General features: G+C 42.4%; 1 protein-coding gene across 4 annotated transcripts in view; it reads right to left on the reverse strand.

Moving 5' to 3' along the window:
- The window catches only part of ITPR1 (inositol 1,4,5-trisphosphate receptor type 1), a 296,145-nt gene that overhangs the window by 166,556 nt on the left and 114,372 nt on the right, over window positions 1-15,217 (reverse strand). For all 4 annotated transcript variants that reach the window (XM_065886463.1, XM_065886459.1, XM_065886462.1 and 1 more), the window contains 5 exons: window positions 12,115-12,269; window positions 5,569-5,668; window positions 4,432-4,592; window positions 3,770-3,911; window positions 1,005-1,163 (listed from right to left, as the gene is read on the reverse strand). In XM_065886463.1, the coding sequence (XP_065742535.1) occupies window positions 1,005-1,163; window positions 3,770-3,911; window positions 4,432-4,592; window positions 5,569-5,668; window positions 12,115-12,269 (717 nt within the window). The remainder of the gene's footprint in view (window positions 1-1,004; window positions 1,164-3,769; window positions 3,912-4,431; window positions 4,593-5,568; window positions 5,669-12,114; window positions 12,270-15,217) is intronic.

The raw sequence follows: 15,217 nt of genomic DNA on the forward strand, positions 1-15,217 counted from the left end.
TTAGAAATACTAGCTAACAAAGTTACATCTACCGTTTTAGAGCACTGCTTAGGATCAACTCTATGTTTATGATGACACACAAAAAACCTTAACTGCAGAGAACAGTTTTAAATTTAAAGGCCAGATGTAGGGGCATTCAAAGTTTAGAAACAAAACCTTTTGTAACACAAGGCAGGGACTGGAGTTGCAGTTACGATAAGCAGCACTCTGGGCACCTACAGTAGTTTATGGAGCGCAGGCTTTCTCAACCTCAGCACTACCTACTGACTTCTTGGGCCGCAAAATTCTTTGCTGCAGGGGGGCTGTGCCGTGCATGGCTGGATGTTAACGGCATCCGTGGCCTCTGTCCCCTAGATGCCAGTAGCATCCCCAACTCACGACACTCAATAGGGTCTCCGGACATTTCCACATGTCCCCTGGGGGAAAACTTACTCCCAGTTAAGAACTACTGATACAGTGTTTCCTCAGAATCTCCAAGTGTTAGGAACCCTCACAGAGGTTAAAACACCTAATTCACGGAGAGAATATATTGGCTGTGAGTGTGTTTACTGTCATCACACAGTTGATGACTTAGAACGTCATAAAACATGAGACACAACCAAAACAAAGAGAAAGTTACCAGCAGAGATGGAGGAGATGGATGGGACAGGAAGAGAAGATTGCACTCCATCTTCAATATAAGCACATGGAATCAGTGTGCCCTTCAGTCTTACGGGAATGTGCCATGAGAAGTACCGTATATGTAATACCAATGTCAAGAAAAAGAAATCTCATTCAAAGGTGGCTGTAGAAGGGGAATTTTCAGGTATCCTTCTCAAGTCTGTAATGCATCTTCCCAGGCTTGCAAAACAAATCTGTGTTTCCTTTCTGAGAGCAAACTTAACAATGAACTACTACCTGGCCATTAAATAAACATACATGTGACACCTAAAACTCATTGAGGGAAGTACATGAACTTCAGGGAGGAAGCTGCCCCTCACTTCCCATTGGTCCTTAATCCCAACCTGGTTCTTCCTGTAGTCCTGCTGGGAGTGTCTCAGGACCCTGTAGCAGAGGCGGCAGATGTGTCTGAAGGGTGCATGCCGCTGGTCCCCCAGCTCCTCCAGACGTAGCATCGGGCCGTCACCACAGTCTGTGAATGGGGCCTGTAACAACTTGAAGATCTGTTTGCAGAAAGAAAAGAATAAGAACTGCCATCACCTACTGTTTTAAGGGCTAACCTTCCCTTTGGAAGTAATATAACCTCAAGAGTGGCTAAACTATATAGGAAAATCTCTCTATGCAAACAGTCATGAACCGGAAAACTGCATTCATTCCATCAATTGGGACTGGCTCCTCCCTGAATTCAGTCCTCCTGGACCTAAGTGGTCCTCAAATACTTGAAAATGCAGTGTTTCAAGCAGTGTCTGAGAGCACAGACTCTGGAATCAGCAGATTCTAGGTTGAAATTACACATCTTTATTACTTTCCTACAGGTACAGATCATGGTCAAGGTAACCTTCAGTTTTCTCAGCAGTAATATGGAGAGAGTAATACCTAGCTCACAAGGGTGTTGTAAGGATTAAAGTGGATAGCAAGTGTCAGGTCATAAGTGCAGTGCTCACACAAGTGCTCAACGAAGGCTCCTCCACAGTTTCAGACCCTCTAGGAATCACTATTGTGGAAAAGAGCATGGGCATTAAGCCAGAGGTCTTATTTGGCAGCTACCACATCAAACAGCAGGGCATAATCTATTCTGGGACTTTAAACCCTTGTTGAAACAGGATGGAGTGTTAATAAATATCGTCTGTCACAGTCCAAAAGGAGAAAGGATTCTCAAATCCAAGTTCCTAGGGAGAACTATGGGACTTGTAACTAACACGTTTTTCTTTTGGCTCTAGTGGCCCAGCCTCCAACAGCTTTAGAGAACTGTATGGCATACATTTCCATGTACTTCATCTACCCCGGACTTGTCACTTTTCTCCCTCTAATTTATTTCTACCCCAGTTTATTCTAATTTATTTCTACCTCAGTTTATTTAACTTTATACCAAATTACATCATTTCTGTATTTTCTGTGAATTCATTTTATTTTCTACTCATTCTTCATTCACAGGAAGATTTTTTGGTGACTTATGATGGTCCCCAGAAGAGCCTCTACAGGCCTTCTGAGTTTATCATATACTCCAAATCTCCCAGATACATGAAATAACCTTAAGGATATTGATATTATTTGTGAGGGAAATAAAGTTGTCAACTGAATTCTTGTTGGGGTTCCTAACAGGTAAATTCTCACACGGCCGATATTCAACAAGTGTGTTAACCATCAACTGAACTATCAAACCATGAAAAGATGCAGGAAACTTGAATGCATTTTACTAAGTGAAAGAAGTAAAATCTGAAAAAGATACATACAGTAAGATTCTAACTATAGGACATTCTGGAAAAGGCAAAACTATGAAGACAATAAAAAGATCAATGGGCCATCATCAAAAGATCTACAAACAATAAATGCTGCAGAGGGTGTGGAGAAAAGGGAACCTTCTTGCACTGTTGGTGGGAATGTAAACTGATACAGCCACTATGGAGAAGAGTATGGAGGTTCCTTAAAAAACTAAAAATAGAACTACCATATGACCCAGCAACCCCACTACTGGGCATACACCCCGAGAAAACCGTAATTCATAAAGAGTCATGTACCAGTGTTCATTGTAGCTCTATTTACAATAGCCAGGACATGGAAGCAACCTAAGTGTCCATCAAGAGATGAATGGATAAAGAAGATGTGGCACATATATACAACGGAATATTACTCAGCCATAAAAAGAAACGAAATTGAGTTATTTGTAGTGAGGTGGATGGACCTAGAGTCTCATACAGAGTGAAGTTAAGTCAAAAAGAGAAAAACAAATACCATATGCTAACACATATATATGGAATCTAAAAAGAAAAAATGGTTCTGAAGAACCCAGGGGCAGGACAGGAATAAAGACGCAGATATAGAGAAAGGAATTGAGGACACAGGGGGGGGAGGGTAAGCTGGGACAAAGTGAGAGAGCGGCATGGACATATATACACTATCAAATGTAAAAATAGATAGCTAGTGGGAAGCAGCCGCATAGCACAGGGAGATCAGCTCGGTGCTTTGTGTCCACCTAGAGGGGTGGGATAGGAAGGGTGGGAGGGAGACGCAAGAGGGAGGAGATGTGGGGATATATGTATATGTATGGCTGATTCACTTTGTTATACAGCAGAAACTAACACACCACTGTAAAGCAATTATACTCCAAAAAAGATGTTAAAAAAAAAGATCAGTGGTTGCTTGCAAAGGGTTGGGGGACAGGGAGGGACAAATAGGCAGAGCACAGAGGATTTTTAGGGCAATGAAACTACTCTGTATGACGTGATAATAATGGATACATGTGATTATACATCTGTTCAAACCCATAGCATGTACAACACCACGAGTGAACCCTAATGTAAACTATAGACTTTGGACAATTATGATGTGTCAGTGTAGGTTCATCAGCTATAACAAACGTACCTCTCTGGTGGGGATGCTAATAACAGGGAAGGCTGTGGATGTGGTATGAGGTACCCAGGGACTCTCTGTACTTTCCACTCACTTTTGCTGGGAACTTAAAACCACTCTAAAAAATTAAGTCTATTTTTTTTTTTTTTAAAGTCAATGGATCAAGCCTGTGAGGTGGAAATCATTCACATACCTCTGTAAGAGCAGTGATACCACTGATTTCTTATAAAGCCAACCCAATATGTCACCACTTACTGACCTGCTTGAGAATATTCTGTTCTCTCATCAGCTTCTGCCGCTCTCTGTTGGGCTTAGAGAAGACCACTTCAAGAACATCTTGACCGGAATTAGTTCCACCAGTGACAAAGTAAACCAAGTCTTCCAGCAGCTTGGTTACAGATCTTAGGAGGAAAAAAGCTATTAGAAATGGGACGTGTTCGACGTGCAACAGGCTGAAAGCTTCACCTTAGAAGCCTTCAGGCCGAAGGAACCAGTTAAGTAGAAGCAAACCCATTCTCCCAGTTTCCTTGAACTTGTCAGTTGAGGCCAATTACCAATAAGAGTGAAATAGAGACAATACCTAGTTGTCCACAAAAACATTATCACCTTCACAAAATATTAGACATTACATCTTATCTCAGAGTAACCTCAACCCCTGACATTCAGTAAGATAGTCCCAGAGACCAAGTTGGAGACAGGGCAACAGAGAAAGAAGGAGATATTTACAAGTGTAGAGACTTTCAGAACAGTGAAAGCAAAAGTAACTATTTCTTGAAAACCACAAGTTGAAGCCACCCGCAAATGCTAAGGCCTGCTGCTCTCACACTGAGCTCTTCCAAGCACCCTCTCTCTCCGCAAGGGATTTCAAAAACCCACGGGGGGTGAAGATGAGCATGTCCGATTCTGGCAAGGAGCCTTCACCTTCTTTCATTCTGGGTGATGGTGCCCTTCTCCAGCTTCCCAGCTATGGAGCCCAGCACCTTGCTGGCATCGTTGGCAAAGTCCAGGTCCCGAACCTCAGCAGGAGAGACTGGAACTATGGCAAATGCTTCTTTGTCCTCCTTCACGGGAGAGGTTCCAATCTGAAAAGCAAGATGGTCTTTGTGGAACAGCCTCTTAGACTGAGAGGGTAAGACGTTAATCAAACACTGTATTTATGGGACATGGGGCAATCCAAAAAGCCTAGAGCTCTCTTGTGGTTCAAATGAATGGACATAGAAAAACACCTGGAAAGATGTACCCCAAATCATCAACAGCTGTTACCTCTAGAGGTTGGTATTGTGGAGAAAAGTAAGGCAGGAAATGGGGCAGTACTATGCTTTTATAGCTTCATTTGTTACAGGGAGCATGAGACTTTTGTAATTTAAAAACACACTTATAAATACATAGGGAAAAAAATCAAACGTACAAAATGGTAATTCTTGTTTCTGAGAGTATTATAAGGGTAGACACTGCACCGATCTTCTAGCTTTTCTATATACCTGAAAATGTTCATTAAAGTAGGAGAAAAAATTCAAATAATCTTCCCCATCACCAAAAAATATCATGCGAGAGCATAATTCCATTTTTTAAAAAGAAAAACCCTACGTCTGTGTATTTATGCTCTCTGATCCTGTACAAGGTGAGAAAGGAGAGGTGGGCTTCAGGGAGAGAAATTAAAGAGGTTGGAAGGACTTTCAAGAAATGAAAGTACACATTTAAACACAAAGAGAAATAAAGAAATAATAAAGATTGGGTGAAATCAACTAGGTATGTGATGTATGTCAAGGCACAAGCAAACATTCCCCCAGCCAAAATCAGCCTTCAGACAGATATGAAATCCAGACAATTGCTCAACCTTTAGGGCAGAAGCTATGGAATAAAATAAAAGGGTCTAATTATTTCAAAAGCCCTGGGCTTGCTTTAGCCAGGTCCCTTGGAAAGAATTCTTTCATCACATTCAAGTTTGTCCGCCACCACAGCACAACTTCACACCTGCATACGCCTCCATCTGCCCTCAAAGGAGCCCTTTTATTGGGAGCACGAGACCGAGGGAAGCAGCCAAGTAAGGGGACTTACTTTTAGCATCACGGGTTTTTCTTCTTCCTTGTCAATGGGGATATTTGTGCTGTGAACCCAGGTATTAGTACACAGGTGTCTGAGCCGGACATACGAGTTTCTAAAGGAAAAGAAAATAAAAGAAAAAGGATTTTAGGGACAGGGCTATTTAGGCTCTCTACAGCCACTGCCCTAGAATACATCCTATAAGAATAAAAAAAGGATACCAAAATGGTTTTCCGCTATACACACTGGACAGCATAAACTTAAGAGCCAACGGTTCTGGTCCAAGATACACTTTGACAGATCTACAGTGGCAAACCATTCATAACCACTCTAAGGTGATTGTGTCGTGCTGTATTTCTAAATGCAGCCACACCTCATTCTATTATGTTTGGCTCTATTGCCCTTAATAGACCCCGTTTTTTTGTTTTTTTAACAAATCAAAGGTTTGTTCATCATGCAAGTCTACAGGTTCCATTTTGGCAATAAAGTATTTTTAAATTAAATATGTACATTGTTTTTTAAGACATAATGCTATTGCACACTGAACAGATAACAGTGTACTGTACACGTGACTTTCATATGCAGTGTGAAACCCCCAGATTTGTGTGACTTGCTTTGTCGTGCTATTCGCTTTATTGCGATAGTCTGGAACTGAACCCACAGTATTTCTGAGGTATGCGCGTATAAAATTATACACTGGGAATGACTATCTCCGAACAAAGCGAACATGAGACAGTAACAAAAAGTATTTACTGAGGACCTACTAGTGCTTATCATGAGAGATAAAGCAGTAATTGAAATTTTCATATGGATCAATATAGCAAAAAATAAAACCATAAAATGCCTGGAAGAAAATGTGAGTAAAAATTTAACAATCTTGTGAGAGGGAAAGCCTTTTGAAGCACATAACAAAACACAAGATTTCCAAATTTCAGAAGCAAAAGATGGATACATCTTATTACATAGTTTAAATTTTACATTTCCATACAGCAAAAGTAGAAAAAAGTTTAAAAACCATCATGAACAAAACTGAAAGAAAAATGACAACCTGGGAAAATAAAAGATTAATATATAGTATAAAAGGGTATTAATCCACATACATAGAGAGATCTTAAAAATCCGTAAGACAAACATCATGTATATTGGAAATGAAAATGGAACACGTACGCAAACCAGTAGTTTAATAAAGAAACATAAATGACCAATAAACATCCAAGTACATATTCAACTTCCTCAATTTATACAAATTAAAACAATATATCATTTTATTGTATCATATCCCAAAGATCCTGGCAACTGATACAACCCAGCACTTAGAGCTTAGAGAGCTTACAGAGCTTAGAGAAATGAGTTCTACACACTCATGGTAAGCGTGTCAACAGGTTAAACTCTGGAAGAGAGTCTGGCACTTCGTATAACATGTAAAATGTATCTACCTTCTCATCTAGCAATCTCATTTTTATATTTCTTAAGAGATGACAGCACAGGTGCAAAATGAGGCAGAAAGATGTTCAACAAAGCATTATTTATAATAGTTAAAATCTTGCAAACAACCCAATGTCTCAGTAATGGGCTAGTTAATTATAGTATGTAAGACAGAATAGTACAGAGTTCTTTAAAATGATTACAATCGATATTTATTTACTTGGAAGTATGTACAGGACATATTGTTCAGTGGAAAAAATGTTAAAAATAGCTTATGGGGCTTCCCTGGTGGCGCAGTGGTTGACAGTCTGCCTGCCGATGCAGGGGACACAGGTTCGTGCCCCGGTCTGGGAAGATCCCACATGCCGTGGAGCGGCTGGGCCCGTGAGCCATGGCCGCTGAGCCTGCGCGTCCGGAGCCTGTGCTCCGCAACAGGAGAGGCCACGACAGTGAGAGGCCCACTTACCGCCAAAAAAAAAAAAAAAAGCTTATGATTTATTTATGATAAATTATACACAGGTTATCTGTGTGCCCAGAGACGTGTCTGAAACTACAGAAAACCAAAATGTTTGTCGTAGTTACCTCCGAATGGTTAGATTTTATGTAATTTTTTACTTGTCTCTTTGCTCTCCGTGAGATTTTAAAATATTTTGGTTGTTGTTTCTTTTTATGATGAGCATGGATCATTTTACGATGTTTTTCAAATCTGCTTTTCTTTTAAAGAAGTAGTGACAGAATACTTGCTCTTAAGGAATCTATCATCGCATTAGTGAGATGAAATGAACGCACACCAAGCGAAAGTAACAGGAGACATACCTTAGAAAGGCTTTAAGATGGGAGACAGTCAAGGTAAGTACTTTTAGAGGAGGAGATTAAGGAGGCTTCAGGGAGGCATGGAATATTTTTGTTACAGAAAACTTGAGCTGGAACTTTAAACACTGGTGGGACCAGAGCAGAAAGGACAGCATGGAAGTCATTTGCATTAAGAGGAATTCAAAACAACAGCATCCTAAGTTCATGGGAAAGGGGCACGGGGGAGGGCACATTAAACCAGGCACGTCTCTTCAGTAGATCCTCTAACTTCCTTCATTTTAACTGTCTTGAAAATTACAAGTGGTATTTACTCTGAATAGCACGAACATAAATTAAACAACATGAACAGGACATTTGACAGAGATTTGCATTTTTTCTTCTGAGGAGCTTGGATGCATTTTCTTCTTTTCAAAGTATAACTGAAAGCTTGGAACTTAACTTTTACTTGGCCGATTGACTACATTCTACAGAGTTCTATGTCAAAGTTCATTTAAAATACCAAGGGCATTCTGTCTATTCATCTGAAGTCTCATTCCCAACCCTTAGCTCAAGAGTCATGACATCAGGACAACTGCAAAAGAGCCACAAAGCTGGATGCTCTCCCAATGTTCATTTACTGCATCTAATTTGCATAAATTGCAATTTTACTATCTTGCTTATTACATCCAGGACTTGTCACTATCCCTTTCGGTTTGTCTTGAAAGCATTCTTTCAACCAATGACTATTACAAAAAAGTTCTTTACTGGTAACATTTCAGGTACCTCCATGTATCTACCGCCAGACTTTCTGATCTTCAAAGAAGCAAAATTTAGCACAACTCTAAGATGGAGGGAAATGTGTGTACTCCTCCTAAAACTTTTATGACTCCACTGAATCAATGAATAAGAGGCTCTGTTCACTTCTGGCTCTGAGGTTGGTGGCCAAGGGCAAGAACAGATAAAAATTTAGAGAGCTAAGACCAAGTCCAAGATCATAACTAATAATAAACACATTGGTAAACCACGCCAGACACTTTCTCCAGGGTGAATACAAGGCTTCCCTTGCTTATGAGTTTACAATCAGTCTGTCTATGGACAACTGCCCACAAAGAATGTTTTCCAACAGAGAAACAGTAATGAATCAAGGGGATACAGAAGCAGGGCTCTACAGCCAACCAAAGCTGTTTGGCAAGCTGACCTAGGAATTCAAACTTCCCCTCCCCACGGGATCATGGGGATTTCCAACCCACTGGGGAATATGGCCAACTGGCACCTCATTCCTCTTCACCAAGGGAATGCCATGAAATACCTTCTGACAGATATTTTACATCACATGGTTCTGTTCTTTGCTAACCCTTACAAACAAAACACTTAGCAAATAAAACTAACGTCATTCCCTTGTCTTCTGGGAGCCTAAAAACAAAATCCATTAAAGAGCTTCCAGAATAGAGGACACAACACAGGGAAAAGTACTTAAAACAAAACGCAATTGGATTCTATAGTCCCTATGCCTATCTAGGTAGTCAGTGAGAAAGGACGCTTTACAAAAGCAATCTACCCTACTTCAAACCATATGTTTAAAAATGATCTCAAAATCGATCAAAGATCTAAGTGAAAAGAGCACAAACTACTAAAACTCTCAGAAGAAAACATTAGCATCAATCTCCGTGACCTTGGATTAGGCAACCGTTTCTTATAAAGCAAAAGCATAAGTAGCCAAAAGCAAAAATAGATAAACTGGACTTCAACAAAATTAAAAACTTTTGTGGTTCACAAGACACCACCAAGAAAGTGCAGAAATCTACAGAATGGGAGAGAATACTTGCAAATCATAACTGATAAGGAGTTCGTAATAAAGAACATTTAATACTCAATAATAAGACACATAATCCTTTTTTTAAGTGGCCAGAAAATAATGGGCAAAGGATCTGAAAAGATGTGTCTCCACAAATGATACACAAATGACCAATAAACACATAAGATCATCATCGTTAGCCATCAGAGAAATTCAAGTCAAAACTACAATGAGATACCACTGCACAGTTACTAGGATGGCTCAACTGTAAAAAAGATAAACAAGCATTAGAGAGAAATTAGAACTCTCATATACAGCTGGTGGGAATATAAAGCCATAAGTGTAAAACTGGCAGTTCTTCAAATGTTAGACATACAGTTACACCCCATAACCCACTAATTCCACTCGTAGGTATAGACCCACGAGAAATGAAAATATATATCCACGCAAAAATGTGTACACAAATGTTCACAGAAAAGCCAGAAAAAGGCAAACAACCCAAATGGCCATCAACTAATAAGTGAATAAATAAAATGGGACATAACCATACCGTGGAATCTCATTCAGGAACACAATGAAGAATACATGCTACAAAACGGATGAATCTTATAAACAACGCTAAGTGAAAGAAGCCAGTCACAAAAAGCCATTCCATTTATACGAAATGTCCGGAACAGGCAGATCAATAGAGACAAAGTGCAGATTAGCCTAAGGCTGAGGGTGGAGCCTGGGGAAACGAGAGCGACGGCCAGTGGGTACAGTGCTCCTTCTCGGGGTGATGAAACTGTTCTAAACTCGACTGTGCTGATGGTTGCCCAACTCTGCTAATCTACTAAAAACCAACGGATTGAGCACTTCCAGCAGGTGAATTGTACGATACATGACTTATATCTCAATATATCATTTTTCTTTTAAAAAAAAAAAAAGCAATCTACATCAGGACAAACTTGGAGTACGCGAAGCTGTGCCCATACTTAGGATTTAATAGGAGAACATCTCCAGCTTTTCCCAGATTCTCAAGGGGTTAATGACCCAGCAGGGGGTAAGAAGCAGCGATCATTGTGCTGAATGGCAATGAACAGCCTCCTTGTAAGGTTCTCTTCTTGTGGACACTGCCTTCTGTTTATCACTCTGAGAGGGACAGGAAGAGTATCCAGCACAAGAGAAGGTTCTCCTCTAATTCTTTTTTTTTTTTAATTTCATGTTTTGGCATTTTTGTTAGCGTTAATCATTCCCTTCTCTGCCGTCTAATTTCATTAAGCACCTAAGTGTCTAGTGGATGCTAGACACTTGGATACGAACCTCTCCATAGCCATTACCTTCTTTACAATTCCTTTAATGTTTCCTATAATACAGTATTTAAGAACATAGTCTTTTGTGTTACACAGACACTTCTGTGTTCTCCTCCGGTTGTAACAGCACCCAAGCTGCAGTTACCACTTTCACAGCCCAGCTCTGGCTGAGCAGGTAAACAGCAATGATATACAGGAACAATGAAACACAAAGGAATCCTCAGAGAGAGGGGCCCTGTGTAAAACCTCCCAGTGCCAGTGAGGCTTCCACTACCCAAGGCTGTGTCCAAGAGTCAGAATTGCAAGAACAGCCCTATCTGGCTCTGCAACGGTGCTCGCTGACTTGTGGTAAGTTGTTTAAATTCTCTGAGCCTCATTTCTTTACTTCTAGGAAACGTCAAATGATAATACCTATCTCACAGGGGTTTTGGTGAAGGTGAAATTATATAACATGAGTATTTAGCATTACAGATGGCATGTAGTCAGCACTCAACAAGTGTTAGCCACTATTAATACTTTTGTTGATTTTTTTGTTTTTTCAAGATTTTTTTTTTAATGTGGACCACTTTGGAAGTCTTTATTGAATTTGTTACAATATTGCTTCTGTATTATGTTTTGGTTTTTTGGCCATGAGGCACGTGGAATCTTAGCTCCCCGACCACGGATTGATCCTGCACCCCCTGCATTGGAAGGTGAAGTCTTAACCACTGGACCGCCAGGGGAAGTCCCTGTTGATTTTAAGAGTGAGCTTTTGTTCCATTTACGGTCTAGTAAATGGAAATGCTTTTTTATGCAACAAAACTAAAAGTCAAATTTAATAAAATAACCAAAGAAGATTGGTCTGATTTCTCAATACCTTTAATAAAGCTTACTATGCACTGAGTGAATTTCAAACGTTCCATTTTCTAGAATTTCTTTTCAATTGTTTATTCAATTGACCAGGAGATCTCTCAGATTTGGAAAGGAGGGAGAGAGTAAAGGAAACTAGAAATATTGAGCTACTTAAGCTTAACGTTTGGTTTGTTCACCTAGACATAGCACGTCTTAGCTAACCACTGACTACTGAGAACTTACAACTGATAAGCCATGGAAAAAAGAAAAATCAGGTGTCATTTCAATGGGCAACCAGAACAAATCCTTTACCAAATCCTGTACAAAAGCTTCAAGAACGACAATGATGTTTTGGATTCCAAGAACCCCAGCCAGGCCGCATATACCACCCTGACTCACTTGAGATAAGCCGTTTTGGACTCATACCTTGGGACAAGGCTATCGCCTCCACGGAGGGTGGTGGGATCTAGCTCAAAGATGGAGGAGATGTCATTGCCTTCGGGCACAGAGACCAGGGAGTACACCATCTTTTCTTGGGCGTTTCGCAACCTGCTCCGGGAGGCATCCTGATCAGAGTCCAGCTGAGGAGGAAAAGTCATCGCGTCAAGGATTGCACATGCCACGGCCTTCCCTCACTACAGTCACTGCACAGTCCACAGGAACAGGGAAGAAACAATAGTGAGCGTCAGTAGCTGGCAGGAGAAGCACCACCGTTTCAGAGCAGTCATCAAAGATGATATAGTTGGCCACCCACACCAAGAATGTTTACACTCTACCTCCTGGTGTTGCAATAAAAATGCTTAAGCAACGTGGGGTTGCATTACTAGCTCTCCACGGGCAGAGTGCTACTGGCGGTACATCCCGGTGCAGCGGTCGGGAGAAACTTCGCCTGTGGATTCTGTTATGGGCGGTCGTGTTAACCTACAGTGAAACTGTCTAGCACGAATATGATACAGCTACTTCCCAGGAGAAAAAAACAATGCAATGAAATAAACCTGAATCCAAGTGTTTGGAAGCAGCTACCCCCATGTGGCCAAGAAAAATATTTGAGAAGTCAGACTAGCCCTGAAAAAATGTTCCCAATTAATCAATTGCTGATGACAATTCAGGGGAAAAGGGGCCCCTCCTGCTACGTGAGGGATTTGGCTGAGACTGAAGAAAATCTCTGACAGTGAAGGCTGAAGAACAAGGATGAAAGCTTTCCCAAGAAACTGTAAAAACACATCTAGTCTCCAAAGGCCATCTGCCTAAGAAGACGGAAGCTGCACGCCGAGCCTAGCGCCTGCTCTGACAGGCTTCACAAGGTGGCTCTCCGCCGTGTGATCTAGACGGGATCATTTCTCATGTTTAGCATCCTTGCAAGATGAAAATATCCACCTGTATGTACTAGGAAAATCACATTTCCCTTGTCTCTATCTTGCTTTGCTTAGGCTGAGGCCCTGCTTCCTTTCCAAATGCAATGGAGAAAAGAAAAGCAAATCTAACAGGCGAAGGAGAGAGCGTTAAGACAATGTCATTCCATGGGGCCTGAGTTCTAGGACTGTAGGCAACAGCTTGCTTTTTCAGTTCATCAGCAGCCCCAGCCTCTGTCTATTAAAAAAAAAAAGGAAGGAAGGGAGGGAGCGACGGAAGAAAGAAAAGAAAATGCAAACAATTCTTCTGATACCCCAAACCTCTGTCTCCCCCCTCACACTCCCTCCTTCTCACACCCTGTAACCTCTGGCTAAACAAACCCCCGTTCGTCATTCCACCTACACTAACGTAAGACTCCACTGGAGAGGTTCAGGACAGCTCCAAGAGCTCAGCTCGGGAGAAAGTACTGTGAACAGAATGTGTCCTCTTCTAACCACTGTTACCTGTAAAGGGTTGCACACACCACTTTCAAAATAAGCCCTGCCCCGGTTCTGGTGTGAGACACGGGGCTCAGCTACAGACTGGCAGTTAAATTTCAGACCTGCCACACATCTGAAGAAAAATGCCAGCTGCACTGAGTCCACGGCGTCTGGACTGTGACTGAGCAAGGCGCCCTCATCCTCCCGAGTGCAGTCGGCGCTTGCCATCTAGTGGGAGGAAAAGCACATGTGCAGAAGGCCGTCAGACAAGAGCCAGCCTCGGGTTGTTCTTTCTGTCCCTGTGGCGTCGAGCCCGTGGCTCAAGGGGGCTGCTGAATTTAGCAAGAGGAGAGCGACAAAGCCGAATGGGGTCCCAGGCAAAGCCACAGGCACTGGGTGCCAGTCTCAGGAAACACGCGACCAGTAAGCAGAGCAGAAAGAGAGGCTTCCTCTCCCACACTCCCGAGTCTCCCAACCGAGAAGACCGTGAAGGGTGCAGGACCCTCCCAACGCTGACACCTTCCTCCCAGAGGCAGGAGCTGCGCTGCTGGCCTTGTGGGTGCGGGGTGAGCCTCCCCACCACACACACCCCTCCTCCACGCGAGGACCGCCACCCAAGCAACACCCCGAGTATCCGGAGCAACGCGACCCAGATCCGCAGCCAGACCCACTGGCACATGGCACTGCCCTGGCACGCAGAAGCACGAAAGAGTAGAAAGATGGCTGCACTCCCAGCGACCCTGAGGCCTGTGGCCAGTGAGGACCACGCTCTGCTTCTTCACCCGTCAAACAAAGATGGAGAGGCCTGTCCCAATCCCTTCGTGCAACTGCTGTGCATCCCAGAGGAACTGTGGATGGAAAGGCACTGAAAATGGTAATCAGCCTTTGCAACTTACAAAAATGCCATTTATTAAGCGTTTACTATGGGCTAGGCACTTCATTTGCACAACATCTCACTTCGTCCTTACAACCAGCCCATTGTCCACAGCTACAGATGAGGGAATTCAGTCTCAGAGAGGGCAAGTAACGTGTCCAGAGTCACACAGCTCATAAGCGGTGGGTCCGCTACTCAAACCCAAGTCTGTCTCTCTCTGGCCCTACTTTTGATCACTGCGTCCTTCCCCCTGCACTGCACGTGCCCGTCTTTCCCTCGCACGTGAACAGGCCAGGAGAGCAGTCCCGTTCCACACAGAGTTCAAGGTTCACTCGGACATCAGCTCTCCCTGAAAGAAGCCATGGTTCTCCTTCAAAGTCATCTCTGAGGGGAGCCTTAGTCCCCCAGCAAGTCCAGCAACTAACGGTGGGACACCCTCAGCTAGAACTCTGCGTTTCTTCCGAAGCTAACATTCTGCCCAAACCTAATCAGAAGGTTCATGGCTGCTGCAGAATTCACAGCACTTTCGTTGACAATTACATTCTGTATTATCGCCACCCCAACTCCCTTCATTAATGTACCTATGTCAATGTCCAATTTTTTCAAAATCTTACGAAAAACAACACCCTCAATACCACCTAGCATATTCACCATCAAGATGTTCACATGGACACACAACGTCAAACAGAGCAGCAACCGTTTGGGTCTTTGTTAATCCTAGACCAGAATGAAGCACTCCACAAGAGAACTGCATGACTTACACCCATCATTTCCCTGTAACACAACCACTTCCCTCTTCAACCCGTAACTGTGGACACCTGAA

This window comes from Phocoena phocoena, chromosome 10 (genome assembly GCF_963924675.1).
Source record: "Phocoena phocoena chromosome 10, mPhoPho1.1, whole genome shotgun sequence".
NCBI lineage: Eukaryota > Metazoa > Chordata > Mammalia > Artiodactyla > Phocoenidae > Phocoena > Phocoena phocoena.